The following is a 27,943-nucleotide window of genomic DNA, read 5'->3' as shown; positions in this document are numbered from 1 at the left end:
AAGGTCCACAGCCCAAGTTCTGTAACGAAAGTTTGTTATTTAAACTTCTTTCGCCCTACTGCTTGCTTCTGTTTGCAGAGGACAAACATATCCCAAAGCCTCCGCATCTACAGAGAAAGACGGGAGCTGTCATACTGTGTGTTCATCCCTCGTTAAATGGGCTATGTGCATCTATTTCTGGATTGCGTCTATTTTGGTTGCACATATATTTAGATGACTTGTTGAACACATTAGACTATGTAACTTTATCTCTGATGAAGGCTCATTTATATTTTTAAAATTTGTAATCTTTGTGTAATTATTTGGTAAATAACACGTAAACGTAGAAAGTGACGCCCCATTCGGGAAGAATACTAGTTTCTTTCCAAGATGGCTGCTTTGTTAGCTGCTTGTTCATGTGATCACGCTCAGTTCAGTCTCTCTTCTCTTTCAAGTGCACGCTATGTTCTAGAAGTCCTATGCGATCTGTTTCTTTCACTGCCCGGGCCCGGGTGTAAGAACTCGTGACAACAACACAGCGCGAGGATCCCAGCCTAACACCGAGCGCGCAGCCGGACCGGAGCCGCAGCCATGGTGAGGAGAGGGGTGATGTAACGGGGAAGCGCACAGTTGTGGGTCTGGCATACGGCACAGAAATAGCTGAACCTTATTTATTTGAGACATGAGGTACCGCGAACTTTGCACAATAACATTTAGAGCTGTTTGCAAGAAAGTAGTTACACATACATGGAAACAGTCGTCCTATAACGATGACAGTTGACTCAACATAACAGATAAAACGATTTAGTTATCAAGCTTTGGCAAAACCAATAGGTTTCACTTAAGAGCAGGTTTTGCCCATGCCATTCAGCCATGTTCTGCTTAAGCATGGCTGCTGTTCGGCACCGCTAAAAGTTGGTGTAGTGGGGTGCAAAGTGTGAAAATAACAGATTTTGAGCCTGAAGAGTGACATATACTTCTAGTAGGGTTTAGATCGTCCGAAACATGTCGACCCCTTCATTATTACTGGGCTGGAGTCATAAGACCCTCCTAATTTAATATACCTTTGGGGACCTATAATACAGTTTTTTTTAATTCTCCAAGAGGTATTTATAATCTTTGCATCACCCACACCATAATCTGCCACCTACACCTTGTTAGCTCCCATAGGGCCTCATCTTAAACAAAAGTCCTTTAAGAGCTCCTCTAAAAGTGGGAGTTGTAGCCTACCCAGTGGTTCCCAACCTGTGGTCCAGGGACCCCTGGGGGTCCGCGACTGCTTAGAAAATGAAATAATATTAAGAGACTAGGTCCCCAGGTTTCAGTAATGACTCAGTAGGAGGGGTCCCTGCATTCCAATAAAGATTCACTGGGGGTCCCCGGGCTCCAGTAATGATAATGTGGGGGTCCACAGAAGTGAAAAGGTTGGGAACCACTGGCCTACGCCACTGACCTCTGGGAAGTGGTGTGAGGCGGATCCCTAGGATGAAGCATGCTACCTAAAGGAGGGCGGGAGGGAGGAGCGAGGGGGGGAAGAGAGATGGATTTCATCCTTAATATAAATATTTCTTTCAAATCAAGAGACTTTTTATTTTGCAACCTATCCAGTGTTTCTGGTCCCATAGTCTTGATGCTATTCTATTTTGTATAAATCCTGAAATATGCCATCAATTTGGCTCTTAAGAAAATTAGTTTGACACTCTTGCTGTATATAGTACACTTAGGTCACAGTTCCTGGCAATATGGCATGGTTTAATTTACTACCTTATAGTGAGATTGTCAGGGGTGTGGAATTTAATAAAATACTTGTCCATGGGACAGGTTGCTTCATAAATCTATTTGTCCTGTAAATAAAATCTACTTGTCCCTTTGGTGCCAAGTAGTGTGGGGTCAAATTGTGGCACTAATCTCATTATATAAGAGGTCTGATAATAGCGCCTCTGATTATGCCAGGGCTAATACTATACTAGGGCTTGAATAGTAGCAACTTCCTTATCTATCCACCTTTCTGCAGATCTACATCCTGGGGCTAGAGGAAGCAGTTACCAATAGTTCCAGGGCTTGAATGCCGTTGAGTCTGTAAACCTACTAACTTGCATGTTTTAAGGATTTTTGCCAGCACTTCTCCCATAACGAGAAAGGTTGGACATTTACTCCTGACAAGGGCAGAAGTAGAAGTTCTTCCAGAGTTCAGAAAAACAGATTGATAGGAAGGTAAACCTGTGAACGTTCAATAGATTTTTGTTTGAGGAAATCTACACATGCATATTTGGTTATGCTAAAGTACAGTTCACAGATATTTTCTAGTAGTACAAATTACTGGTCTACTTCTGTAAATTCTGGTGAATTCATGAAAGCCAACATTATGTACTAATGCAAAGGCCTATACCCTGGGTGCACTCTTGCGACTTTAAGAATTGGGCCCCTAATTAGGTCTGGTGTTAACAAAGACCTTTTTGTTTTTATTAACACGCTGTTTCTCTCTCTATAGACATCTGTCGGCTGGCTTTACTGTGAGTTGGAGCATGCTGCTGTTTCACGAAGAGCATATACTGTGCAATGTGTGCTTTTTGTCACCAAAAATGTTTTCGTTTTTGTCAGTGTTTGTTACAATGGTGAGAGCCTGGCAGATCCCACAACAACAAAGTTTTACAAAAGCTAAGTCAAAACAAGACACACTGACAAAAAACTGACCAGTAATTTCGGATCGGTTGGCTTTGCCAATGCTTGTTTATTTTCGTGTTTCTCATAATGTTTTTGAAAATGGTTACAGTGATTTTCCATTATGAATATGTTTTCGAAATATTAGCATGCACATCACATTTTACCAAATGATGGTTCAAAGAAATGGTAGCTAAACTTTCACAGTAATTTAGCAAAACATATTTCTTCCTAGTTGCATTGTTTTTTTTATTTTTTTTAACATTTTTTATTTTGAAAGCAAAGAATAATCAGTCCTGCTTACATGGTTCTGCAAAAAATTTGCATCCAATCAGAGAGCATTATGGGAGAATTATATGTAGCCTCATGTTATTAAACTTTTCATGAGTGTGCGTACACTTTTTTTTTTTTTTTTTTTTTATTTTATTTTTTTACTGCAACCACTGTCAGAAGTGCAATCCAACAACATTTATTTACAGTGCTCATCCTAATAATAAAAGCTTTGCATTAATGAATCATAAACACAAGTCCACACAGCATTAACATATGGACAAAAATATGACCTAAACTGGCAGCCAAGGGGTTTGTGCTGCAGGGGGTTGGGCCTAATTGTTTTAAGGACAAAATAAACATGAAAACTTGTTCTCCTTGACCCTAAACAATATGCCCTGGGCGTCTGGCCGTAGTAATATCACACCCCTGCTGTTGGTGGGAAAGATGTCTTGTCCTTGCTTCTTTTGCTGGCCTGTAGCCCTCGTTCCAGGTCCACGATTCCTCAGGGCAACCGAAATACCATGTTTTCCCCTCCACTGCCACTCTGAGCATGGCGGTAAACAGTATCAAATACTTGAGGTCTCACTGTGCTGTTTTCACTTCATCAAAGCTGCGGCAGAAACGCTGGACCTGCAAGGTAAAATCCGAGAACAAGCTAATGGCTACACTGCCGTATTTCAAAGGTGGGCTGTTGCTTGCAGCCTGTAGGATCATTTCCCTATCTCTGTAGTTGAAGATATGAGCTATGATGGTTCATGGTGCAGCCCCTGGTGTTGGTGGCACACCCGTCACCCTGCGGGCGCATATAATGGAGACAAAATTGGAGAAGCAACGTGGTTGTAGCTTGTTGAGGATTAAGTCATCCAAGAGGAGGTCTGCACTTGGGCCCTCTGCCCCCTTGGGTGGGGGGGGATCCTTGCATTTCCCATTGGTCTTTCATGACTGGGCTTGTCACCGCGTCAGTCAGGAGGGCGTATTTGTCCATTTTTGTTTGTTTGGAAGATCTGGCCCCCCTCACCCCACCACCAAATCATCCCGGATGGTTGTGTGCTAAGCCCCACCCGGCAATGCAAGGGTACTCACCGCCACCTGCCTGGGTTGCTCCAAGTTGCTGAGCATCCCTGCAGCTTCTCCCCCCACCACCCACTGATGGGTCCTTTGTGTTACGGTCAGAAGATGCTGTTATCCTTGGCACACCTTATAGTGTGCCCCCCCCTGGGGTCCCTTGCAAGCCATCCAGGAGGAAGGGGTCTCAGTGTCTCACCCTCAGTCCAGCTGGACTGCCCGTCTCTGCCCTCCTCGATGCCTCAGAGGTTACCTCATAGCCCCCAGCTTATGGCCTGCACCTCAGTGCTTGTCTAGAGGCCTGCTGGACAAATGAGGATCCCAATCCACTTGGGTACCCCTCTGTTCCCTGAGTCACCGACTCCATAGTAGAGTCCTTCGGTAATGCGGGTCTCTAGGAGGTGCCTGTTCTCAGTCTGTTTCAGAGCAGCTACTCCTGTAATTCCTCCTGGTCTGTCCATGAGTCGGGGCTTGTGCGGGGGCCTCCACCGCTAGGTATTGCCTTTGCACTGTTTCTGGAGGGCCCAGCTAGCCGCCATGCTCCTCAGGTTAGTGTCTCCTCCCCGTCCAGGTGCTCGTATGTGAAGTTGCTGCTTCCCTTGCTGCCGCAGGTCTCTCTCAGCTGTGCAGTCACTGCCCCTCTATCGGGCATTCACCTTTGATGAATTGCTCCCCCCGGTGCCCAGTTGCTCAAGCCACAACAGGCGTGTGGGTGAGCACGGATTAGCGACCAAGTGGAAGCGGGATTTGAGTCCTCTTTGTTGCCAGAGAGTGCCATCTTCATGTGCGTGCTATGAGTTTGTTTCTGTAGATGGTTGTACGTGCCTTTAATGACCAACACTGCGTTTGTGCTCTGGATAACATGCGTTTTACTTATAACAAGTGTTGTATTTGAGTAGGGCCACTCAGCATTACCCCACATTATTTCATCCAGATTTGGGAAGCCTTCTATCAAAATTGAAGAATTTATTTCATTGATATTTAGATGTGAGTAGTTAATAGAGAGTTCATTCATTTATTTTAATGGAATTGAGCATCAAAATTAAAACATTTCGGCAGTTTCAAATGTTATGATAGTAAATTGTATTTGTATAGCGCTTATTACCCCTGACGTGGCGTTGAATCGCTTTACGGCGACTAACCTGCTACTTGGGAGCCAAATTAGTGGTCAATCAACTGGTTATTGGGGTTAGTTGTACATGCTCATCCTATGCATTCTGTGGTAATGGTCGACACAGATGTGATCATTAGAGAGGGGGGCTAGGTGTGACACAATATTTAGCTGGAATTAATAGTTATTGTTATGGTTTCCAAAGACCTTTAAGGCAGTTAGGCATCAGATTTCTTTTTAGAATGGCTGAAGGTAGAAAGAAGCAGAGGGCAATTTTTGAAAAACATAAGTGATGGCCAATTTTTCATGCAGGATTTTAAAGGTTATAACTGGTTCAGGTTGAGAATTTTTGCATGCAAATTGTGGATGTAAACCTGTTGAAAAAAACAGTTTCAAAAATACTTCGTACAGTAAAAGGAAACAAGACCATATTTAATACTGTGCTAAATAAAGTATTGTTAGTTTATTCAAATTATGTGGACCATAAACAATATATAATATCAAAAATGTTATGATATATGGGATAAACACCCCACCAACTTAAAAAAATAAATAACAAGGCAATTAATATAGACACATTGCAGAAGTCCCCATTATCTGCCCCTCGAGCAGCCCCACAAAACAGCCACCAGGTCCACAGAATGGATGTGTTCTGGGGTCACCTTATGCTTTCAGCATCCACCTTGCCTCATACTGACTGTACAGTTTCCCTTGAAACAAAGACATTACAAAATTGTTATCAATGAGAATTGGATATAAATTTGGAAATTGCTAGCCTGTTATGTAACTTATGCATGTGTCTAAAACTACACATCACTATAGTAGGGATATTCCCCACTGCAATGCAAACTTACCTTGTTACATATCTGCATGTAAGAAGGATAGAATAGAAAAATAGTCTAACAGTGGTATTTATGAACACTTTGTCTGTTCACGAAAGACCCATAAAATAAATCCTGCTTAAGGGCGACACTGTTCACCAGCCCATCAGGTCTAGAGGCAGCCCAAGCTTAACCTGCTAGACTGGGGGGCTTCATTACACCAGTGACTACCACCAAAAGCACTATTAGCACTAACACCATCTCCTTGTTGACAACAGCCATTATTACTGCCATCAACATAACCAACATCGCCAAAACCATCAACAACATTATCACTACTTCTACCACTCAAACTACCATCATCGCCACCATGTATCCATGTGAATGCGAAAAAAATATTATGTGATTGGCGTTGTTACACGTGTGTAAGAGAAAGTGTGCTGTGATTATAAGAGTGAAGGACTTTGAGTGTTCCATCAGTTTAGTCATAGTTATATCTTTAAACTACATGTTGAAGTTACAGTGGTTCAAAGCCGATAGTACCTTTTTAAAAAAAAATATTATGATTTTTTTTTTTTTACACCAGTAAGAATCCTATTTTTCAGTGATGGGCATTAAATCAAAACCTGCTTTTGACAGCAGTACTAAATACACCTGTCTGCAAGGGAGCTCCCACACTATTCTATGAAAATTATATGCAATGGTTATTTTTCAGTCTAAGTGTTTAGTTGCACACATATTGATGCCATAATTAGGTGGCAACATATTTATTTTCTTTTTATTGTGACATGCTTGTAATTAAAGATAAACAAAATTGCACCAGTTTACTATGGCCAGATTTATTTACTTTTGCCGATGTCTGTTTATTTATGTATTTTAGCCAAAAATAAAGCCAAGCACCCTGAAACCTTTAGCTCGACTGTTCTTTGTTTGGAATGTACTGTAACTACTCATCACACGTGCCCATTTGGAAAGGATAGCTGTGAAAATGTGCTATTCAGATCTTGCATATTTTCAGAATTGTCTGTAAACTTTTAGCTCCTTACCATAGCCCAAGCTTTTTTGATACACTAGACAATCCATGCAAATTTGAACCACATGGTCTGGAACATTAAACACAAAATATTTTGTGAATCTGCAATTCTGAAAGTTTTGAATGGCTGACCATAGAGCTTTTTCCTGTAACTCTGGCACTCTCCATAGAATGTTTTGGGGAAAAACAAGGCTGCCCAGAAATGGACTCTGTGTTTTATAGTGCCCTACACAATGTATATGGTTGCTCTACCCAGTTTCTCTTTTTGTACTTTGTAGATTTGTCTTGTAAAGATATTATCTTTCCTCTCCTTTACAGCCTCAGAACGATTACATCGAATTACACCGCAAGCGATATGGCTACCGACTGGATTACCATGAAAAGAAGAGGAAGAAGGAAGGACGTGAGGCTCATGAGCGTTCAAAAAAAGCCAAAACATTAATTGGTCTAAAAGCAAAACTGTACCATAAACAACGACATGCTGAGAAGATCCAAATGAAGAAAACGTGAGTCTCTTCTTTGCTTTTTCTTTTATTATCCATACTGAAAACTGCGCTGAGAGCTTTTTACCGTGTGTAGCTGTTAATGGATATGACCTGGTTAGACAGTAGTTCTGATTTCAGATTCAGCAAATACATTTACAATAATGTAATGCTCTGTCCTGTCCACTTAGACAAGTATAATAATTCTTAGATATTGCTATGGCAAGGAAAAGTCTAATCAGCCTCCTTTTTATTTTCCATTCAATTCCTTGGGAAACACCCTCTAGTATTTGAGGTAATCTCCTGTCACTTTCGACGTAGATGTGTGAATTTGCGAGTAAACTGTCTCAAAACCGATTAGAACACTTTGGTTGTTTCCTTACTACTTCACCTCATCTGCCTGTATGAGCTGTCCTCCAATGTTCAAAATGTTTTCTCTAACAATCCCTATAAATGTGAACAGTGAGTAAAACACTAGTTTTGAATTTTGTGGCCTTTGGGATGAAATTAGGGACTTTATGCTTATCCAACAAACAGAAAGTGAATATTCTCAACAAAATTTAGCACTATGAGAGACGCAGGAGCAAATTAAGGCATATAAATGAAGGCTTCCATGACTGAGTGAATCTCTTATTTAGATTATTGGCGTCTGCGATTTTGAGTCTTTACTGAGGCCTAGATTGAACTATACCACACACTGTTTTACACTTCATTAGTAATTATCGAAACCGGAGTTCTGATCTGTTAAATGTACCTGCAAGTGCAGGTTAGTACTCTCAGAAAACCCTGGAGTAAATTGATAGGAAAGCAAACATGGTTTGGTTATGACTTTTGAGGTAAAGATACAGCCGAAATTGGTACTGCAGTAGTGCCTTGTCCAGCAATACCTGTCATCTTTCAAAGCAGTTTATAGCACCCTACTGTAATGGAATAAATAAATCCCTAGTCGTTTAAAAGTTCTGGAGGAATTAAAGCAGCTTTGCATCAAGATAATACTTGTACTTTTTGGCAGCTGATCTCAAAAGGACAGCTGGACTGCAAAAATGACAAGAGTTTTTGGCACTTTGTGAACACTGTAGCAAAACAATGGGTGAACTATATAGCTGACTATTATACTCTTGATCAACATGTTGAGCCAACTCTGTCACAAGGAGGACTATCTAAAGATGGGTGTCAATTTGAATTGTTTACCTAATTTGATCACTCCATTGGCTGTAGGGAATGTGATGCAAAATCTGTTCCTCAGCGATCCCAATAGCTTCATTAAAATAGTATTTAAAAGGGATGTAGCTTGGCGGTCTACTATGCTGTTGAGGTTCTTTAATGAATGTGCATCAATACCTGCAGCGCCTGAGAGATGGAGGTGCTGCACAACTATATATGTACTTAAAACCAGGCACCTATGAAGATTCAGTTTCTTACAAGTTGATTGCATTTCTATATATTACAGGCAGATATTTTTTTTCTTGCAAAGTCCTGCTGTATTACTAGGGAAATTGACCTGGGAAAATCTCATTAGCAAAGGCAAAAAGTTTTCGCAGCAAAATTGATATTCAACCATCTACTCTCACAAAATATTTGTGGAGACATGACAAAACCTGTACGTCTCCTTTGTAGACTTATACTCTGTATTTAGTAGGGTACACAGAGAGCCGCTCTGGAGAAAGCGGGATAGAATACATTTAGGTCAGGGGTCTCCAACCTTTTCTGTAACGAAAGCTACTTGTATGCATTTAAAATTAACCCAAGCTACTAATATTAGTGTTGTAATAGTGACCACATCAGACAAATTAAATTAGTGGGCACCATACGCAAGAGTGCGAGCTGTCATGACCTTAGTTCATCAGGCATAGTTGCTAGCAGTAATATAAAAAAAGGCTTTGTCAATGTGGAATGTCTCTGCTTGCATAATACGTAACAGCCATGGCTGCAAAACCCCTGGCACCAAGGTAATACTATGAGTGACACCTCGCCCCAACACTACGTGATTTATCACTCAAATATCATTCAGCTAGTTTTCTAAAAACATCAGCTTTTGAGTTCTGACAATATATAATTTTGTTCATGGTTTTCAATTTTGTTTACATATATTAATTCATTCAAGCAAAAGCTTATAATTCAGTAGGTTGTTTTGTACACCAGAGAAATACTTATAGGTAGCTGGAAAGCTATCAATAGCTCACAAGCTACTCGTTGGAAAAGCCTGATTTAGATCCTGCATTGTATGAGCTGTTTCGAGAGCTACATTCAAACGCATGAACTTTTGCCCATCCGACAAGCAGAGAAAAATATTTGGCCAAAATACCTATTTAGGATGGTCAAAGCAGGGCTGCTCCTTAGCAACTTTTTATTTAATTTCCTCTCTGTACTAACAGACTACCGTAGGACTGTTTAGGTCTGCAATCCTAAAATGCTAACCAATATAAGACCATTCTGTGTAATACATACAGCAGCGCTCTAATTTCTCAGGCACCTGAAGAGCTCCAAAAAAGTATCAACGCAACAGTTAGCTTTGCTTGGTTTAATAGGCTGAACATTAATATACTAAAAACATGGTTATATTATTGGTACTCATCAAATAACAGGTTGTCTCCATACGTAACCATCCAGGATGACATACGTTTGTAAATGAGGAAAGTGTATGTGGATGCTGAACTTTAATGTGTCTAGCCATTAATCTAACACACAACTGTACAGTTGCCGCAACAGGCAAGTTGGGCACAATGGGGTAAGGAGTGCTTTCTCATGTGTTCTACCGAAAACCAGAACTACTGTTATATGGGGAGATGATACTGGCTGATATAGAGCAGATTTGTGAAACTTCTCTGCTTCGCAGTCCCAGACACAATCCTGTTGAGGGCACTAAATGGGACCCTCTTTTCACTTCATCCAACAAGAGGAAATGAGGAAGGAGTCAGTTTGCTTCCTACTTAAAATAGTGACTCAAAATGTGAGAACCTCTGGCAATGGAGCAGCGAACATTCCACGTTGAAAGAGGTGCACTGACCTTTGAGGCAATGGAGGGCTTATAGATGTTCTGTCCTTGGAGTATAGACAACGTACATGTCTTAGTTAAAGTTGCACATATTGCCTGTGAGTGCTTACAATTTAAACTACAGAATGAGCAAATGGGAGCAGAACTCCACTAATCTTCTTTGACTTCGGACCAGACCCCAAGAAAGGGCTTTGGGCTACTTGAGTTAATACTTTAGTTCATGGATAGTTTGATTCAGAGCAGCTTCAGCCACATAATGCATAGGCCATAGCACAGGAGGAGACTGTGTAGTGAGAACGGTACAATTGGTTTGGAAAGTTTTGCCATTATTTGTTATATGTTGAATTGTTAGCTAGTATCCTGTTGTGAATCGTTGGAGGATTATGAGAAATATTTAAACCTGGATAACTAGAATTACAAGGGTTATAACTATTCATGCTCTTCTGTAATTATAAAGTGTGGTGGAGTGAAATGAAATAAATTTCATAGTCTCATATTCCTTCCTACATGTGCTATAGATTATGTTCTAAAGCGGGTAATGATCATTCTAATTAGGCAAGTTCTGTAGTTGACAAATAACTTGACAATCTTCTTTTTTAGAAAAAAATCTCCAAGGGCAAACCGAAAAATAATGTTTAATAAATCCAAAACATACCAAAAGTGCACTAACCGAGGTTACATTGAAAAGATTACTTCATTAATTCCTTAAAGATTAAATCCTGACGAGATCAGGGACAACTTTTGCCAGAAGAGAGACCCAGGTCATAACATGGCCAAAGATTTAACCCAACATGAGGTCCATCCCAATTCCAGACTTCGTATTTCTATTAGGGATTATCTAAGCACCCCCGTATCTTTGATCCTCCTAGAAGAATCGGTGCTGTTGATAAGGCAGAGTATTCAAGGTCACCTCACAGGGGCATTGTACCATAATTTTGGAATAACGTTACAGTTGAAGCTCTGTCTATACATGGAAAGAACTACATGATTTCTGTATCCTCCACAGGATATTGCCCACCATTTTGGTAATCTTAAACATTGACTCTTTTTCTTCCACCTAGGTAAATTTTTGGTTAGAATCTAATGTAGAACACTCACAGGATTTACTACCATTTTCATACCAGTTGCCTTCATAAAATAAGACACTGATGTTTATAGTTTGCTGTTTTGGCACATTGTTAATCGATTGGTGATAGATTGTGAAGTGGTTTATACTGAGTTGTGTTAAATGTGCTCGATTTGAAAAATATTGTTGGTACATTTTTTGTTATTGTTTTTTATTAATCATGTAAGAATATGTGATGACTGTTACTACTCACGGCTTTGAATCAGCAAAGTTTTCAATAAGCAAGTTTACATAAAATAAAAGGTTTTCAAGACATTTAAATGTTTCTGTAGCATTAAAATGCACGAGAAGAGAAACACCAAGCAGAAGAATGACGAAAAGACCCCTCAAGGAGCAGTCCCTGCTTACCTGCTAGACAGAGAAGGACAGTCACGGGCCAAAGTACTCTCTAACATGATCAAGCAGAAGCGTAAGGAAAAAGCTGTAAGTAGTATTGCCACGTTCAGTGGGCATCTCTTTGGTCACATTATTTAACAAAACACTAGCTTCAAATGTCAAATATAGTTGCATATAGTAAGAATGTACTTGGATTTAATAGTCATATAAGCAACTTAACACTTACAACGTGTTTCCGTACAAATATAACGCAGTCCTGTCCATGTGTTGATCATTGGGTCACACAAGGGCAAAACAGAAGGAAGCTGCAGCCAGACTCAAGAACGCTTTTGCTGTGCTATCCTGCCTTTAAACTCTAGGCTGAGCTACAACATTTTTCTGATTTGTGAATTTTAGAATACACCAGTTAACGCAACTTAATTGCATGAATTTGTGCCCACCTGCACCTATTTCCCCCCCCCCCCCCCCCCCCCCCCCCCCACAATTGATAACTGAAGAATAACTCTGGGCATGTGGATGGATATGCTGCACAATCTGCAGTTTTTCACTGATTTTCTTTCCTATTTAAATAACTGACTATAATGAGGAAGCCCACCTTTTACTGCATGATTTTAGAGGAATCTATCTTATCCTGCGTTTCTTTCAATATTTATTGTGCTTTATTGAATCTAAAGCTTAACCAGATTGTACGGAAAGCCTAGTACTAGGCATGTGCCACGTTATTGCATGACTTTAGTCTTTAACACAGAATCTGGTCTTTAACACAGGGTCGCTTCTGTCTTTTTGTTGTCCTAGTTCAAAACAAGCATTGACTAAATCACATACGGGTACATTTGCACACCTAGACGAACACACCCACAGACACACACAAAATGCATACAGACCAACAGATTATTTTTAAATTACATATAACTTAAAAACAAAATTACAAGTTCCAGAAAGCAACACTCTTTTGGTCTAAAAGCCGGAACTGGTTGAAGGTGTCGCACACTACACATGCCATGTGACATTGCACACATATACAGGGAGAAAAGCCACCTTATCTACAGTACCATGTTAATCCCATATGTAGTGGGAACACACGGTCTGGGTTACCTCCCAGGTGCTTTATTTCAATACTCAAAATTCATACGTTTACAGTTAGGCATACCATATCTGTTGAAACACAGGAAAGTTTGTCACAGTCAGTCAGTATTGACAACTTTGACCTAAGTTTGAGGCAGAATCTTTTAAACCAGTGGTTCCCAACCTGTGGGCCGGGGACCCCTGGGGTTCCGCGACTGCTTAAAAAATGTAATATTAGGTCCCAGCTATCAATAATGACTTAGTGGGGGTCCCCGGGTTCCAATAATGATTCAGTGGGGGTCCCTGGGCTCCAGGATTGATAAAATGGGGGTCCACAGAAGTCAAAAGGTTGGGAACCACTGTTTTAAACGACAAACAAACTAAAATCAAATAAGCGTGCACCATTGCATAGCCAAGAAGACTTGGGGTTAGGGCAATTAGTATTTGCAGAGAGGTGAGGACGAACTGTCCTTTCATGGGGGAGAGGCCGTGTCAATGTGAGCAAGGGTTATGGGTCGGGTGATGTCAAGTGTAAGTTATCTGGGTTTGGCAGGTAGAATTGAAAGCACTCTGCCCCACAAGGCCATAGTTGGTGCCTTAATTTTATTTTCCTCTACTTCTTTCAGTGCATGCTTACAGCTTTTGTCCACTTCCAAGACCCATTACATCCACTTGCTAATGAAGGGGTGGGGGTGTCGGGCCATGCATGGTGCTTGCCCATTTTTTGCCAACAACAGACCTAGGTCTGTACATTTTAGTACCCAATTTCTTAGGATTAGAGCAGTGGAAGAGTTTTAACAAGCAGCCTGTAGTGCTGCTGTACAGCTCCATTCTTCCCATGGATGCCATCGCCTGTCACTGATTCCCCTCCCACCCCTAAGAAATGTCTCAGAACTGGACACTCCCATAACATATGGTTAAACCAAAGATTCTCTTTCTGGGCATGCAAAAGATTGTTTTCTTTGTCTGGGTCACTTAAACCATCTTTAATTTTACCTCACTCGGATTAGATTTAGTGGTATTGAGCAGTGCTCGATAAAACTATGTATTTCCGTTTACAGCTAATTAATATAAATAGGCTGTCCATGTTTTCTCTATGCCCCGCATTCTGAACAGAAATATTTTTCTGAAGTAACACTTCATATACTTTCATTTACCATGTTTCTCTTCGATCCATATTACACATTTCATTCACCGAGCCTTGTAGTTGTGAAGCACTGCCTGACATGAATAACTGTGAAGACTGGACCTCATAAACCAGTTCTCAAGCAATGGAAATCGCAATTGCTGTAGAAAGCATATGCGTGGGCCAACCAACAGTAAAGCAACAAATTTCACTTGTTGCATCACAACCCATAGTCCTTTCCCTGGTTTCTGGCATTCATAAAGCCGATCAAACAAGTTAATTGTTACTTTAATTTTGTATTTCTGTAGTGCACATTCATGATTGTATTCTTCTGTAGCCTGTTGAAAAACAAAGTGGTTCAGTCTGTCATGAAGGTCGACAAAAACGAAGGTGAAGCACCATATGTTTGTATTGCAATCCATAATGACAGCTCAGCAAATTGTGGTTCGTTTTTTGAGTGTTTTCTCAACTTCAGTATGTTGTCTTTTTTCAATAGCTGCTAATTCTGTTGTTCTATAGGGCAAATGGGAGGTTCCTTTGCCGAAAGTCCGTGCACAAGGAGAGACCGAAGTTTTAAGAGTTATCCGTACTGGACAGAGAAAGAAAAAGGCTTGGAAAAGGATGGTTACGAAAGTGTGCTTTGTTGGTGATGGCTTTACTAGAAAACCTCCAAAATATGAACGATTCATTAGGCCAATGGTAGGTTATTTATTTATATTTTATGCATACAAGAGGGATTGACAGAGTGCCAAAATATATATAACCTCGTCTAACAAATACTTCTTCTTTGAAAACACAATGGAAACTGTCAGACTGGACTCCATTCGAAAACTTTTTTTTTTTTCTGAGCAAGTCATCTTTTTTTTTTCTCACGGAAAACATCTCTCTGAATAAATCCCTCGGTATCCTAGGATGATAGTTAAGACCTTTGCACTATACATTTTAAAGTCCTCTAACATCTAAATGTTTGACTTCCAACCTCTTTTCGTGCTTCCTCCTTGGAAAAAGGCAGTGAATGTCATAAGGATTCTGCATATAAGTTCTGAGATTATCGTAAAGGTGACTGTACAGCCAGAGGTATACTTATGTTTGCATGATATGATACAGTTCTGCCTTAGTTACCCAGATCCACTGTTTTCCTTTATCCTCAACAGTGAAAAGTTTCATGATTCTACAGCATGGTACTTCATAGTTTTTAACTAAGTGTGAATACTTCAACAATCAATCAACAGTTAAGCAAATAATGAAGTAAAGTATTCATTTAGAATAACTACTATGCCAATAATTCAACCCCTTTTTACGAAGGTATCTAAAAATGCATTTATCTGAGAACAGTTTTGACAGTCTTCACAGACAGATTGAAGACAGTAGTCAACATCCCCAAAAAACAGAATGCATTAATACAAGCGTCCTAGACTCTGATATCTAGACCTTAGGATACACTTCCTCAGAGTCCTTAATGAAGCAGCCCCAGAAACGTAAGCCAGAGATATTTGAGATCTTTTAATAAGCAAACCTGTTGCATTTTTGTGAGTAAGAACACTTAACAGTATCTCCCACTGTGCCACTCCATTTTACTGCATTCTCATTAAAGTTATCTAAATCCTGTCCAGTTTTGTTAAAACCACTTTTGCTTTGGTATTAATTTTGAAGATTTCACATGCTCAACTTTCTTTTAAAACATTACATACCTTGTTAACCATTTACTTCCATTCACAGCACATTTTATGTGTCACCTTTAGCAGCTTATTTTATTTGATTTACATAGCAAATAATGCTGAACTTAGCAATGTTAGTTTGTGGCTTTTCCCCCCGTAATCAACTGTTTGACCATGGTTGTGACTAGGTTTAAATTATGCTTTTTAATTGTCTTTGTGATTAGAGTGGAAATGATCAACTAAGGGTAGTGGTTGTTGTTCTTTCACATGTATCATAGTACAATAAACATATGTTTTGTTCATCCCTTCGCTCGATTGTAAGGCCCACCAAACATTGTCAGTGCTCCAAAAGGTGCACGATAAGAAACACATTCACTGAGATTTACTCTTCTGTTCTAGTGTCAATATCTCTTTTGATTTGTTTTGTTTTCTGTATGTTCAGCTTTCTAATTAACTGATAATCCTTCTAGTCCAGTGGTTCCCAACCTGTAGTCCGGGGACCCCTGGGGGTCCGCGAAGCCTTCTCAGGGGGTCCGCGAGAGCCTAGAAAATTCAAAAATATGAACAAATATTGACAAATTAGGTCCCCGGCTTCCAGTAATGATTCAGGCGGGGGTCCCTGGATTCCCATGATTATTCAGTGAGGGTCCCTGGGTTCCATTAATGTTAAAGTGGGGGTCCACGGAAATCAAAAGGTTGGGAACCACTGTATCTAGTCATTTGATTCACTTTAGTGGTCTTTCCTTTTCAGTAAGATTAATTTCACTTGGTTTCTGTTTAAACCAGAATGCTACATTACTGCTTGTTTGTTTAAAAATGCAAACCTATTTTTTTACTCTTATGGTTATTCAAACCTTATTTGTTTAGTTTATCATGTTTGCATCATCCAGTATAGATAAGGTTCACATTTGGTGAGTTGACTGTTTTTTGTCTCTGTGTTATGCCCTACTGAGGATTTTGTCATGACCTGGATCTTCAGTCTGAATCTTCCAGTGCACCAGTTTAAATTTGTATGTGCTATTCGAGTGAACTGATAGTCTAGTGAAAAGTGAGACATATGCTTGGAGCATTTAGTGACTGATATATTATTTTTCTTTTATTCTTTTTCCTTCAGGGTTTGCGATTCAAGAAGGCTCATGTAACACACCCTGAACTTAAAGCTACCTTTTGCCTGCCAATTCTTGGGGTCAAAAAGAATCCTTCTTCCCCACTATACACAACCTTAGGGGTCATTACAAAAGGAACTGTCATAGAGGTGAATGTGAGTGAACTTGGTCTTGTGACGCAAGGAGGCAAAGTGATCTGGGGTAAGTTGTGTACTAGTACTTCAACTTTGTAACACTGTGACCTTACGGAATGCAAAGTCTATATTCCAGTCACACAGAATAGATCTGATAGTACCACCCAATTTTACCATAAATCTGATAGCACTATAGCTGCAATGTTTTGATACTATGTGTGTGCCTAAGTTTGCATGTATATTCATTAGATAATTAATTAGCTTTTCTACCATTTTCTTTTTTTAAATCTTGGGTAGTGAAATAATGTGTCTAAAAAGTAACACTGATAATCTTGGTTATCATCTTCCGAATAAGGAGACCAAGTGCACTTGGAAATAGATTACACTCTGGATAGATAAGCTCCCGGTAGAGTACTGCAAGTAGCGCTCCTCATGTTGTACCCTTTACTAGTGACCTATCAGGACTGACAATCCTCCTCTTTGTAGCAGAGTTGAAAAAATTGGGCAAACGGGATAGTGATAGAAAAGGTAATAATTGAGAGCGATTGCAGCTAAGTGCCAAGATGCCTATCTAGGACAGAAATGCCATTGCATACGGGATGGTGAGAAGATCACTGGTGGTCATCACACTTGGAAGGACTTAAAGTTGCTTTTTTCAGTGACTTTAAGTATCCCTAAACAAATGGACAAGGAAGTCTTAATGCAAAGTGGGAGGTTTAATTAACAGTAACTCTTGTCTAGTCCTAATTTAAAGTATGGTGTCCAGGCTGGAATCAACAGCTCTAAAAAGATAAATATGGGTTGTGATCAGATTAGTAAAGAAATCTTGTGAAGAAAGAGTTTGCTGTAGTTAAAAAACTTTTAATTCAAAGAGAAAAGGTAGTCACTGTCCAGGATGGGTATATGTAGGAAGTTGGCTCTGTATGTGCTATTTCAAAGTAAGGAATAGCATGCACAGAGTCCAAGGGTTCCCCTTAGAGGTAAAATAGTGGTAAAAATAGATAATACTAATGCTCTATTTTGTGGTAGTGTGGTCGAGCAGTAGGCTTATCCAAGGAGTAGTGTTAAGCATTTGTTGTACATACACATAGACAATAAATGAGGTACACACACTCAGAGACAAATCCAGCCAATAGGTTTTTGTATAGAAAAATATCTTTTCTTAGTTTATTTTAAGAACCACAGGTTCAAATTCTACATGTAATATCTCATTCGAAAGGTATTACAGGTAAGTACTTTAAGAACTTCAAATCATCAAAATTGCATGTATACTTTTCAAGTTATTCACAAATAGCTGTTTTAAAAGTGGACACTTAGTGCAATTTTCACAGTTCCTAGGGGAGGTAAGTATTTGTTAGGTTAACCAGGTAAGTAAGACACTTACAGGGCTTAGTTCTTGGTCCAAGGTAGCCCACCGTTGGGGGTTCAGAGCGACCCCAAAGTCACCACACCAGCAGCTCAGGGCCGGTCAGGTGCAGAGTTCAAAGTGGTGCCCAAAACACATAGGCTAGAATGGAGAGAAGGGGGTGCCCCGGTTCCGGTCTGCTTGCAGGTAAGTACCCGCGTCTTCGGAGGGCAGACCAGGGGGGTTTTGTAGGGCACCGGGGGGGACACAAGTCCACACAGAAATTTCACCCTCAGCAGCGCGGGGGCGGCCGGGTGCAGTGTCGAAACAAGCGTCGGGTTCGCAATGTTAGTCTATGAGAGATCTCGGGATCTCTTCAGCGCTGCAGGCAGGCAAGGGGGGGGTTCCTCGGGGAAACCTCCACTTGGGCAAGGGAGAGGGACTCCTGGGGGTCACTTCTCCAGTGAAAGTCCGGTCCTTCAGGTCCTGGGGGCTGCGGGTGCAGGGTCTCTCCCAGGCGTCGGGACTTTGGATTCAAAGAGTCGCGGTCAGGGGAAGCCTCGGGATTCCCTCTGCAGGCGGCGCTGTGGGGGCTCAGGGGGGACAGGTTTTGGTACTCACAGTATGAGAGTAGTCCTGGGGTCCCTCCTGAGGTGTCGGGTCTCCACCAGCCGAGTCGGGGTCGCCGGGTGCAGTGTTACAAGTCTCACGCTTCTTGCGGGGAGCTTGCAGGGTTCTTTAAAGCTGCTGGAAACAAAGTTGCAGCCTTTCTTGGAGCAGGTCCGCTGTCCTCGGGAGTTTCTTGTCTTTTCGAAGCAGGGGCAGTCCTCAGAGGATGTCGAGGTCGCTGGTCCCTTCGGAAGGCGTCGCTGGAGCAGGATCTTTGGAAGGCAGGAGACAGGCCGGTGAGTTTCTGGAGCCAAGGCAGTTGTCGTCTTCTGGTCTTCCGCTGCAGGGGTTTTCAGCTGGGCAGTCCTTCTTCTTGTAGTTGCAGGAATCTAATTTTCTAGGGTTCAGGGTAGCCCTTAAATACTAAATTTAAGGGCGTGTTTAGGTCTGGGGGGTTAGTAGCCAATGGCTACTAGCCCTGAGGGTGGGTACACCCTCTTTGTGCCTCCTCCCAAGGGGAGGGGGTCACAATCCTAACCCTATTGGGGGAATCCTCCATCTGCAAGATGGAGGATTTCTAAAAGTTAGAGTCACTTCAGCTCAGGACACCTTAGGGGCTGTCCTGACTGGCCAGTGACTCCTCCTTGTTTTTCTCATTATTTTCTCCGGCCTTGCCGCCAAAAGTGGGGCCTGGCCGGAGGGGGGCGGGCAACTCCACTAGCTGGAGTGTCCTGCTGGGTTGGCACAAAGGAGGTGAGCCTTTGAGGCTCACCGCCAGGTGTGACAATTCCTGCCTGGGGGAGGTGTTAGCATCTCCACCCAGTGCAGGCTTTGTTACTGGCCTCAGAGTGACAAAGGCACTCTCCCCATGGGGCCAGCAACATGTCTCGGTTTGTGGCAGGCTGCTAAAACTAGTCAGCCTACACAGATAGTCGGTTAAGTTTCAGGGGGCACCTCTAAGGTGCCCTCTGTGGTGTATTTTACAATAAAATGTACACTGGCATCAGTGTGCATTTATTGTGCTGAGAAGTTTGATACCAAACTTCCCAGTTTTCAGTGTAGCCATTATGGTGCTGTGGAGTTCGTGTAAAACAGACTCCCAGACCATATACTCTTATGGCTACCCTGCACTTACAATGTCTAAGGTTTTGCTTAGACACTGTAGGGGCACAGTGCTCATGCACTGGTACCCTCACCTATGGTATAGTGCACCCTGCCTTAGGGCTGTAAGGCCTGCTAGAGGGGTGTCTTACCTATACTGCATAGGCAGTGAGAGGCTGGCATGGCACCCTGAGGGGAGTGCCATGTCGACTTACTCATTTTGTTCTCACCAGCACACACAGGCTTGTAAGCAGTGTGTCTGTGCTGAGTGAGGGGTCTCTAGGGTGGCATAATACATGCTACAGCCCTTAGAGACCTTCCCTGGCATCAGGGCCCTTGGTACCAGAGGTACCAGTTACAAGGGACTTATCTGGATGCCAGGGTGTGCCAATTGTGGAAACAATGGTACATTTTAGGTGAAAGAACACTGGTGCTGGGGCCTGGTTAGCAGGGTCCCAGCACACTTCTCAGTCAAGTCAGCATCAGTATCAGGCAAAAAGTGGGGGGTAACTGCAACAGGGAGCCATTTCTTTACACAAGCCCCCCCCAGCCCACAGGCCAGGAGACTCAGCCCAAGCTGGGAGAGTCTTCCTAGTCTGTCAGGCGAGGAAGAGTAGGAGAAATAGGCTGGTTAGTTGCAGGGCCTACTCTGCCTTACATCCTTCTGTTCAGGTCATTCCCTTTGGGGAACTGACCTACTTCCACAGTGATAGGACCTAGTCTGAATTGCCTCTTGTCTGCCTCTTCAATGTCTCCACCCATTCTTTCTATTTTGGTCTTAGAGGTATCCACCTCTGCTAACCTTATCTTGGCCAGGGTTACCCCTAGCTTACCCAGAGAGGTTACCCAGAGCTGGAGTAACCCCACCATGACCAATAGGGTCAGGGGGCCTAACTTGCTATTTGGCATGGGGTCAGACCACCATGCTAAGGATAGTGCAGCCATAAAGGCTAACACCCAGCAGAGGCCACTGACAGCTGTCAGTGCCCAGAACCACACCTTTAGCTCTTCACCTAACAGGGAAGGGGCTAAGTTACAGGCCTCTTTGGGTTCAGGTTGCCTGTCTGCTGTATTAGAGTGGGGGGTTACCACATCTTGTAGTAAACACCCTTCTTCTACTCTTTCTTCTGTTAGCTGAGGAGCCACCCACTCAGGTTTAACAGTTGCCTGACTAGCCAGGACTTCTTGTGGGTCAGGTTGGACTTTATCAGGGCCATTTTTGGAGTTCTCCCCTACTGGAGCAGAATCTCCTTGGCTTGCTGTAACCTTGGCTAAAGGTTGTCCACCCTTCCTACTCTGTTTTCTTTTCTTCTTCTTCTTCTGGGGCCTGCTTGCATTTACTGCAGAGGCAGGACTTCCAGAATCCTTGGGAGAGGACTGGCACTGGACCAGTTCCTCTCTTGGGCTCTGACTAACCTCTGGGTAGTCATTTCCAAGGAGACAATCAAGGGGGAGGTCTGTACTGACTACTACCCTTCTCCAGCTAAGAGTGCCACCCACTTCTATGGGTACTAAAGCCACAGGCCTCTTAGTGACCCTGTCTAGGCTAACTCTTACCCTGGCAGTCTCACCTGGGATGTACTGGTTTGAGAGCACCAGCCTGTCATGCACAATAGTGTGACTGGCACAAGTGTCTCTCAGGGCAGTGGTTGGGATTCCATTCACCAGTAGGTGGTGGAAGTGTCTACTTCCCTCTGGACTCTCCAACTCACCTGTTGGGCCCTGTTTCCAGTTGAAGGCTATGAAGACCTCCTCATCTGAGGAGTCATCTCCCATGGCTACACTGGTTACCCCTGGAATCTTGTTCTGGGGTTTGTTTTTGGGACAAGAAGTGTCCTTGGTGTGGTGCCCAGACTGTTTACAGTTGTGGCACCATGCCTTAGTGGCATCCCAGTTCTTACCCTGGTACCCACCTTTGTTTTGGGTTGTGTCTTGGGGCCCACCCACCTGTTCTGGTTTTTGGGGGCCTACAGAGGACTCTTTTTCTTTGTTTCTAGTGTCACCCACTTTCTCCTGGGGAGTTTTTGTAACCCCTTTCTTTTGGTCACCCCCAGTGGAAGTTTTGGTTACCCTAGTCTTGACCCAGTGGTCTGCCTTCTTTCCCAATTCTTGGGGAGAAATTGGACCTAGGTCTACCAGATACTGATGCAACTTTTCATTGAAGCAGTTACTTAAAATGTGTTCTTTCATAAACAAATTATAAAGCCCAACATAGTCACACACTTCATTTCCAGTTAACCAACCATCTAGTGTTTTTACTGAGTAGTCTACAAAATCAACCCAGGTCTGGCTCGAGGATTTTTGAGCCCCCCTGAATCTAATTCTATACTCCTCAGTGGAGAATCCAAAGCCCTCAATCAGGGTACCCTTCATGAGGTCATAAGATTCTGCATCTTTTCCAGAGAGTGTGAGGAGTCTATCCCTACACTTTCCAGTGAACATTTCCCAAAGGAGAGCACCCCAGTGAGATCTGTTTACTTTTCTGGTTACACAAGCCCTCTCAAAAGCTGTGAACCATTTGGTGATGTCATCACCATCTTCATATTTTGTTACAATCCCTTTGGGGATTTTTAGGATGTCAGGAGAATCTCTGACCCTATTTAAGTTGCTGCCACCATCGATGGGTCCTAGGCCCATCTCTTGTCTTTCCCTCTCTATGGCTAGGATCTGTCTTTCCAAAGCCAATCTTTTGGCCATCCTGGCTAACTGGATGTCCTCTTCACTGGGGCTATCCTCAGTGATTTCAGAGGTGTTGGTCTCTCCTGTGAGGGAACCAGCATCTCTGACTATTATTTTTGGAGTCAGGGTTTGAGGGACCCTGTTCTCCCTAGATAGGATTGGTAGGGGGGAATTTTCCTCCAAGTCACTATCCTCTTCCTCTGAGTTGCCACCCTCAGAGGGGTTGGCCTTTTCAAACTCTGCCAAAAGCTCCTGGAGCTGTATTTTGGTAGGTTTGGGGCCCATTGTTATTTTCTTTATTTTACAGAGTGACCTTAGCTCCCTCATCTTAAGATGGAGGTAAGGTGTGGTGTCGAGTTCCACCACAGTCACATCTGTGCTAGACATTTTGCTTCTAAAAGTTGGAATACTTTTTAAGAATCTACAACTGGTTCTAGAATCTAATTCAAACTTTTACAAACTTTTAAACTCTAAAAGAAATGCTAAACAGGATCTAACACAAGGCCCTAGCAGGTCTTTTAAGAATTTAGAAAACTTTTCAAATTGCAAAAATCAATTTCTAATGACAATTTTGGAATTTGTCGTGTGATCAGGTATTGGCTGAGTAGTCCAGCAAATGCAAAGTCTTGTACCCCACCGCTGATCCACCAATGTAGGAAGTTGGCTCTGTATGTGCTATTTCAAAGTAAGGAATAGCATGCACAGAGTCCAAGGGTTCCCCTTAGAGGTAAAATAGTGGTAAAAATAGATAATACTAATGCTCTATTTTGTGGTAGTGTGGTCGAGCAGTAGGCTTATCCAAGGAGTAGTGTTAAGCATTTGTTGTACATACACATAGACAATAAATGAGGTACACACACTCAGAGACAAATCCAGCCAATAGGTTTTTGTATAGAAAAATATCTTTTCTTAGTTTATTTTAAGAACCACAGGTTCAAATTCTACATGTAATATCTCATTCGAAAGGTATTGCAGGTAAGTACTTTAAGAACTTCCAATCATCAAAATTGCATGTATACTTTTCAAGTTATTCACAAATAGCTGTTTTAAAAGTGGACACAGTGCAATTTTCACAGTTCCTAGGGGAGGTAAGTATTTGTTAGGTTAACCAGGTAAGTAAGACACTTACAGGGCTTAGTTCTTGGTCCAAGGTAGCCCACCGTTGGGGGTTCAGAGCGACCCCAAAGTCACCACACCAGCAGCTCAGGGCCGGTCAGGTGCAGAGTTCAAAGTGGTGCCCAAAACACATAGGCTAGAATGGAGAGAAGGGGGTGCCCCGGTTCCGGTCTGCTTGCAGGTAAGTACCCGCGTCTTCGGAGGGCAGACCAGGGGGGTTTTGTAGGGCACCGGGGGGGACACAAGTCCACACAGAAATTTCACCCTCTGCAGCGCGGGGGCGGCCGGGTGCAGTGTCGAAACAAGCGTCGGGTTCGCAATGTTAGTCTATGAGAGATCTCGGGATCTCTTCAGCGCTGCAGGCAGGCAAGGGGGGGGTTCCTCGGGGAAACCTCCACTTGGGCAAGGGAGAGGGACTCCTGGGGGTCACTTCTCCAGTGAAAGTCCGGTCCTTCAGGTCCTGGGGGCTGCGGGTGCAGGGTCTCTCCCAGGCGTCGGGACTTTGGATTCAAAGAGTCGCGGTCAGGGGAAGCCTCGGGATTCCCTCTGCAGGCGGCGCTGTGGGGGCTCAGGGGGGACAGGTTTTGGTACTCACAGTATGAGAGTAGTCCTGGGGTCCCTCCTGAGGTGTCGGGTCTCCACCAGCCGAGTCGGGGTCGCCGGGTGCAGTGTTACAAGTCTCACGCTTCTTGCGGGGAGCTTGCAGGGTTCTTTAAAGCTGCTGGAAACAAAGTTGCAGCCTTTCTTGGAGCAGGTCCGCTGTCCTCGGGAGTTTCTTGTCTTTTCGAAGCAGGGGCAGTCCTCAGAGGATGTCGAGGTCGCTGGTCCCTTCGGAAGGCGTCGCTGGAGCAGGATCTTTGGAAGGCAGGAGACAGGCCGGTGAGTTTCTGGAGCCAAGGCAGTTGTCGTCTTCTGGTCTTCCGCTGCAGGGGTTTTCAGCTGGGCAGTCCTTCTTCTTGTAGTTGCAGGAATCTAATTTTCTAGGGTTCAGGGTAGCCCTTAAATACTAAATTTAAGGGCGTGTTTAGGTCTGGGGGGTTAGTAGCCAATGGCTACTAGCCCTGAGGGTGGGTACACCCTCTTTGTGCCTCCTCCCAAGGGGAGGGGGTCACAATCCTAACCCTATTGGGGGAATCCTCCATCTGCAAGATGGAGGATTTCTAAAAGTTAGAGTCACTTCAGCTCAGGACACCTTAGGGGCTGTCCTGACTGGCCAGTGACTCCTCCTTGTTTTTCTCATTATTTTCTCCGGCCTTGCCGCCAAAAGTGGGGCCTGGCCGGAGGGGGCGGGCAACTCCACTAGCTGGAGTGTCCTGCTGGGTTGGCACAAAGGAGGTGAGCCTTTGAGGCTCACCGCCAGGTGTGACAATTCCTGCCTGGGGGAGGTGTTAGCATCTCCACCCAGTGCAGGCTTTGTTACTGGCCTCAGAGTGACAAAGGCACTCTCCCCATGGGGCCAGCAACATGTCTCGGTTTGTGGCAGGCTGCTAAAACTAGTCAGCCTACACAGATAGTCGGTTAAGTTTCAGGGGGCACCTCTAAGGTGCCCTCTGTGGTGTATTTTACAATAAAATGTACACTGGCATCAGTGTGCATTTATTGTGCTGAGAAGTTTGATACCAAACTTCCCAGTTTTCAGTGTAGCCATTATGGTGCTGTGGAGTTCGTGTAAAACAGACTCCCAGACCATATACTCTTATGGCTACCCTGCACTTACAATGTCTAAGGTTTTGCTTAGACACTGTAGGGGCACAGTGCTCATGCACTGGTACCCTCACCTATGGTATAGTGCACCCTGCCTTAGGGCTGTAAGGCCTGCTAGAGGGGTGTCTTACCTATACTGCATAGGCAGTGAGAGGCTGGCATGGCACCCTGAGGGGAGTGCCATGTCGACTTACTCATTTTGTTCTCACCAGCACACACAGGCTTGTAAGCAGTGTGTCTGTGCTGAGTGAGGGGTCTCTAGGGTGGCATAATACATGCTACAGCCCTTAGAGACCTTCCCTGGCATCAGGGCCCTTGGTACCAGAGGTACCAGTTACAAGGGACTTATCTGGATGCCAGGGTGTGCCAATTGTGGAAACAATGGTACATTTTAGGTGAAAGAACACTGGTGCTGGGGCCTGGTTAGCAGGGTCCCAGCACACTTCTCAGTCAAGTCAGCATCAGTATCAGGCAAAAAGTGGGGGGTAACTGCAACAGGGAGCCATTTCTTTACAGTATATATTTGATTTTGGGCTGCTAATTCAGTAAGGCATGCAGACTTGTTCTGTCAAAAGTGTCCCTTTGTTACAAGGGTTCATGAGATAACACTTGGTAATGTGGTGTCAGGAGTAACATAAATTATTAACGGCCGTTATGGAAAACACATAGATATACCTCCCAGAAGGATGGCTGATGAAGACAAATTGTACAGCAGTTACATAGCAAAGAAATTCTAGATTAAATGTGCTCCCATAAGGTTAGTTGTTTCAATACAGTACCCTTCTTTGATATGGCTTTATCAAGAGGGATTATAAGTGAATGTTATTATCACTGGAGAGCTGAACTCTAACCATCCATTCACTGGATGTCCTGTGACTAAAATGTAAAAGAAATTTGTAGACACATAAAGCATGATTGTTTTCCACAGTTGCTTCCCTCACAGTGTTGTGAAAAAACAAAACTACAGGATCCAGAGATTGCAGTTAAGGTTTCACTTTTAGGGAAATCAACCTTGTGCAAGGAACTAGAATAAAAAGATTGACAGTACTTATTTATATCAAAATATTTTTTATCTCCTGCTCCTTCATCAGTGTGCCTGCAGATTCACCCCATAACATGTGGCAAGGTTGTAGAGGTATGCCAAGTCTGAAGTAGGCACCTAAGAATTTTTCACTGCAATACTTGGTCTAAATGTTTTCTCTGCTTGAGCTCCAAGTAACTGTTTTCTTCATGAGAAACACAGCCCATGGTAAAGACCATAATTCACAACTTTACTCTGGTTCAAAGTTTTAATACGTTTAACATCAATGCTTAGTCATTTTCTACTACTTAATAATACAAGAAGCAAAAAGATTCCAAAAGCACAGGTTTTTGACATCCAATCACATAGTAAGCTCATTTTAATAACCTTCAACGTATGCAAACGAAACAGTACAACATTTTTAAATGCACACACAGATCGGTTTGTCATGGATCTTGCCTTTCTGCTGCAAGCCCAAAAAACATCCTTTCCACCCTGTGTGTGTTCCAGTGAAATGTGTGGTCGTGGGACAGTTGAGGGGTCGGGGAAGTGGACTCTTTTTGTACCTCTTGTTACAGTTTGAGGGTTTTAAGGGAAATTTAAAAGCAGCAGCTGTAATCTTGCTTGTACCTGGGGAACGTGACAAATCATTAGTATATGAATATCATTTGAGTAAATGAACTGAAACAATGTCTGTCACACCATTTGTTGTTTTCAGCTTTTCAAATTAACTTTTACTTCAATTTCTGTTCTGTTCAGGAAAATATGCCCAAGTCACCAACAATCCTGAAAACGATGGATGCATAAATGCAGTTTTGCTTGTCTGAACATCACAGAAACTGCTTGTTATCTAGGACTTGAAAAACCGCACATCTCGGTGTGTTTCACTGGCATCAGAAGCATTTCTTACAAACCTACACTAAGGATCAGAAGTCGGTGCTGAAGGAATGTACAGGAAAAAACAGTTCCACAAGAAGGAATTTACAAATAAAATAGAGAACATAAAACTATAATTGGGTTTAACATCATACAAGGAATTGTTAATGAGTAATCCTATTAAGATCTGAATTTGAAAAGTGAATTGCAATTCCAAATAATATATTTACTTATTTGTGTTAACTGTTTATACAATGCACATAGTAAATAATCCTTTTCAATTTCACCCAAGTCCTCATTATTTTGGAAGTCGCTGAGTACCAGCCAGATGATACCCAATTCACAACAGAAAGGTGTTAATAAGGGTGGCTGTTGGGTTTGGTATTTCAAATTGTTAATAAGATTCCTGGGTAAAATTCCAGTTTTAAACTTTGGCCTTAATTGATGTTTGAGTCATAGGCTGAGGTTCATTTAATATGTTTAAAGTATTAGTTAAGAATGCCTATATGGGTAAATTGAAT

At 42.7% G+C, this 27,943-nt stretch overlaps 1 protein-coding gene across 1 annotated transcript; it reads left to right on the top strand.

Annotated features, from left to right (window-relative positions):
* The first annotated feature begins 437 nt into the window (after positions 1 to 437).
* On the top strand, positions 438 to 27,708 carry NSA2 (NSA2 ribosome biogenesis factor). The gene is made up of 6 exons (XM_069223880.1): positions 438 to 573; positions 7,262 to 7,449; positions 11,819 to 11,969; positions 14,593 to 14,772; positions 16,846 to 17,038; positions 27,306 to 27,708. The coding sequence occupies exons 1-6, from the start codon at positions 571 to 573 to the stop codon at positions 27,371 to 27,373; spliced, it is 783 nt and encodes a 260-aa protein (XP_069079981.1). The 5' UTR covers positions 438 to 570; the 3' UTR covers positions 27,374 to 27,708.
* Positions 27,709 to 27,943: the final 235 nt, after the last annotated feature.

This window comes from Pleurodeles waltl, chromosome 1_1, assembly GCF_031143425.1.
Source record: "Pleurodeles waltl isolate 20211129_DDA chromosome 1_1, aPleWal1.hap1.20221129, whole genome shotgun sequence".
NCBI classification, from domain to species: domain Eukaryota; kingdom Metazoa; phylum Chordata; class Amphibia; order Caudata; family Salamandridae; genus Pleurodeles; species Pleurodeles waltl.
This window is presented reverse-complemented; position numbering and strand designations above follow the sequence as displayed.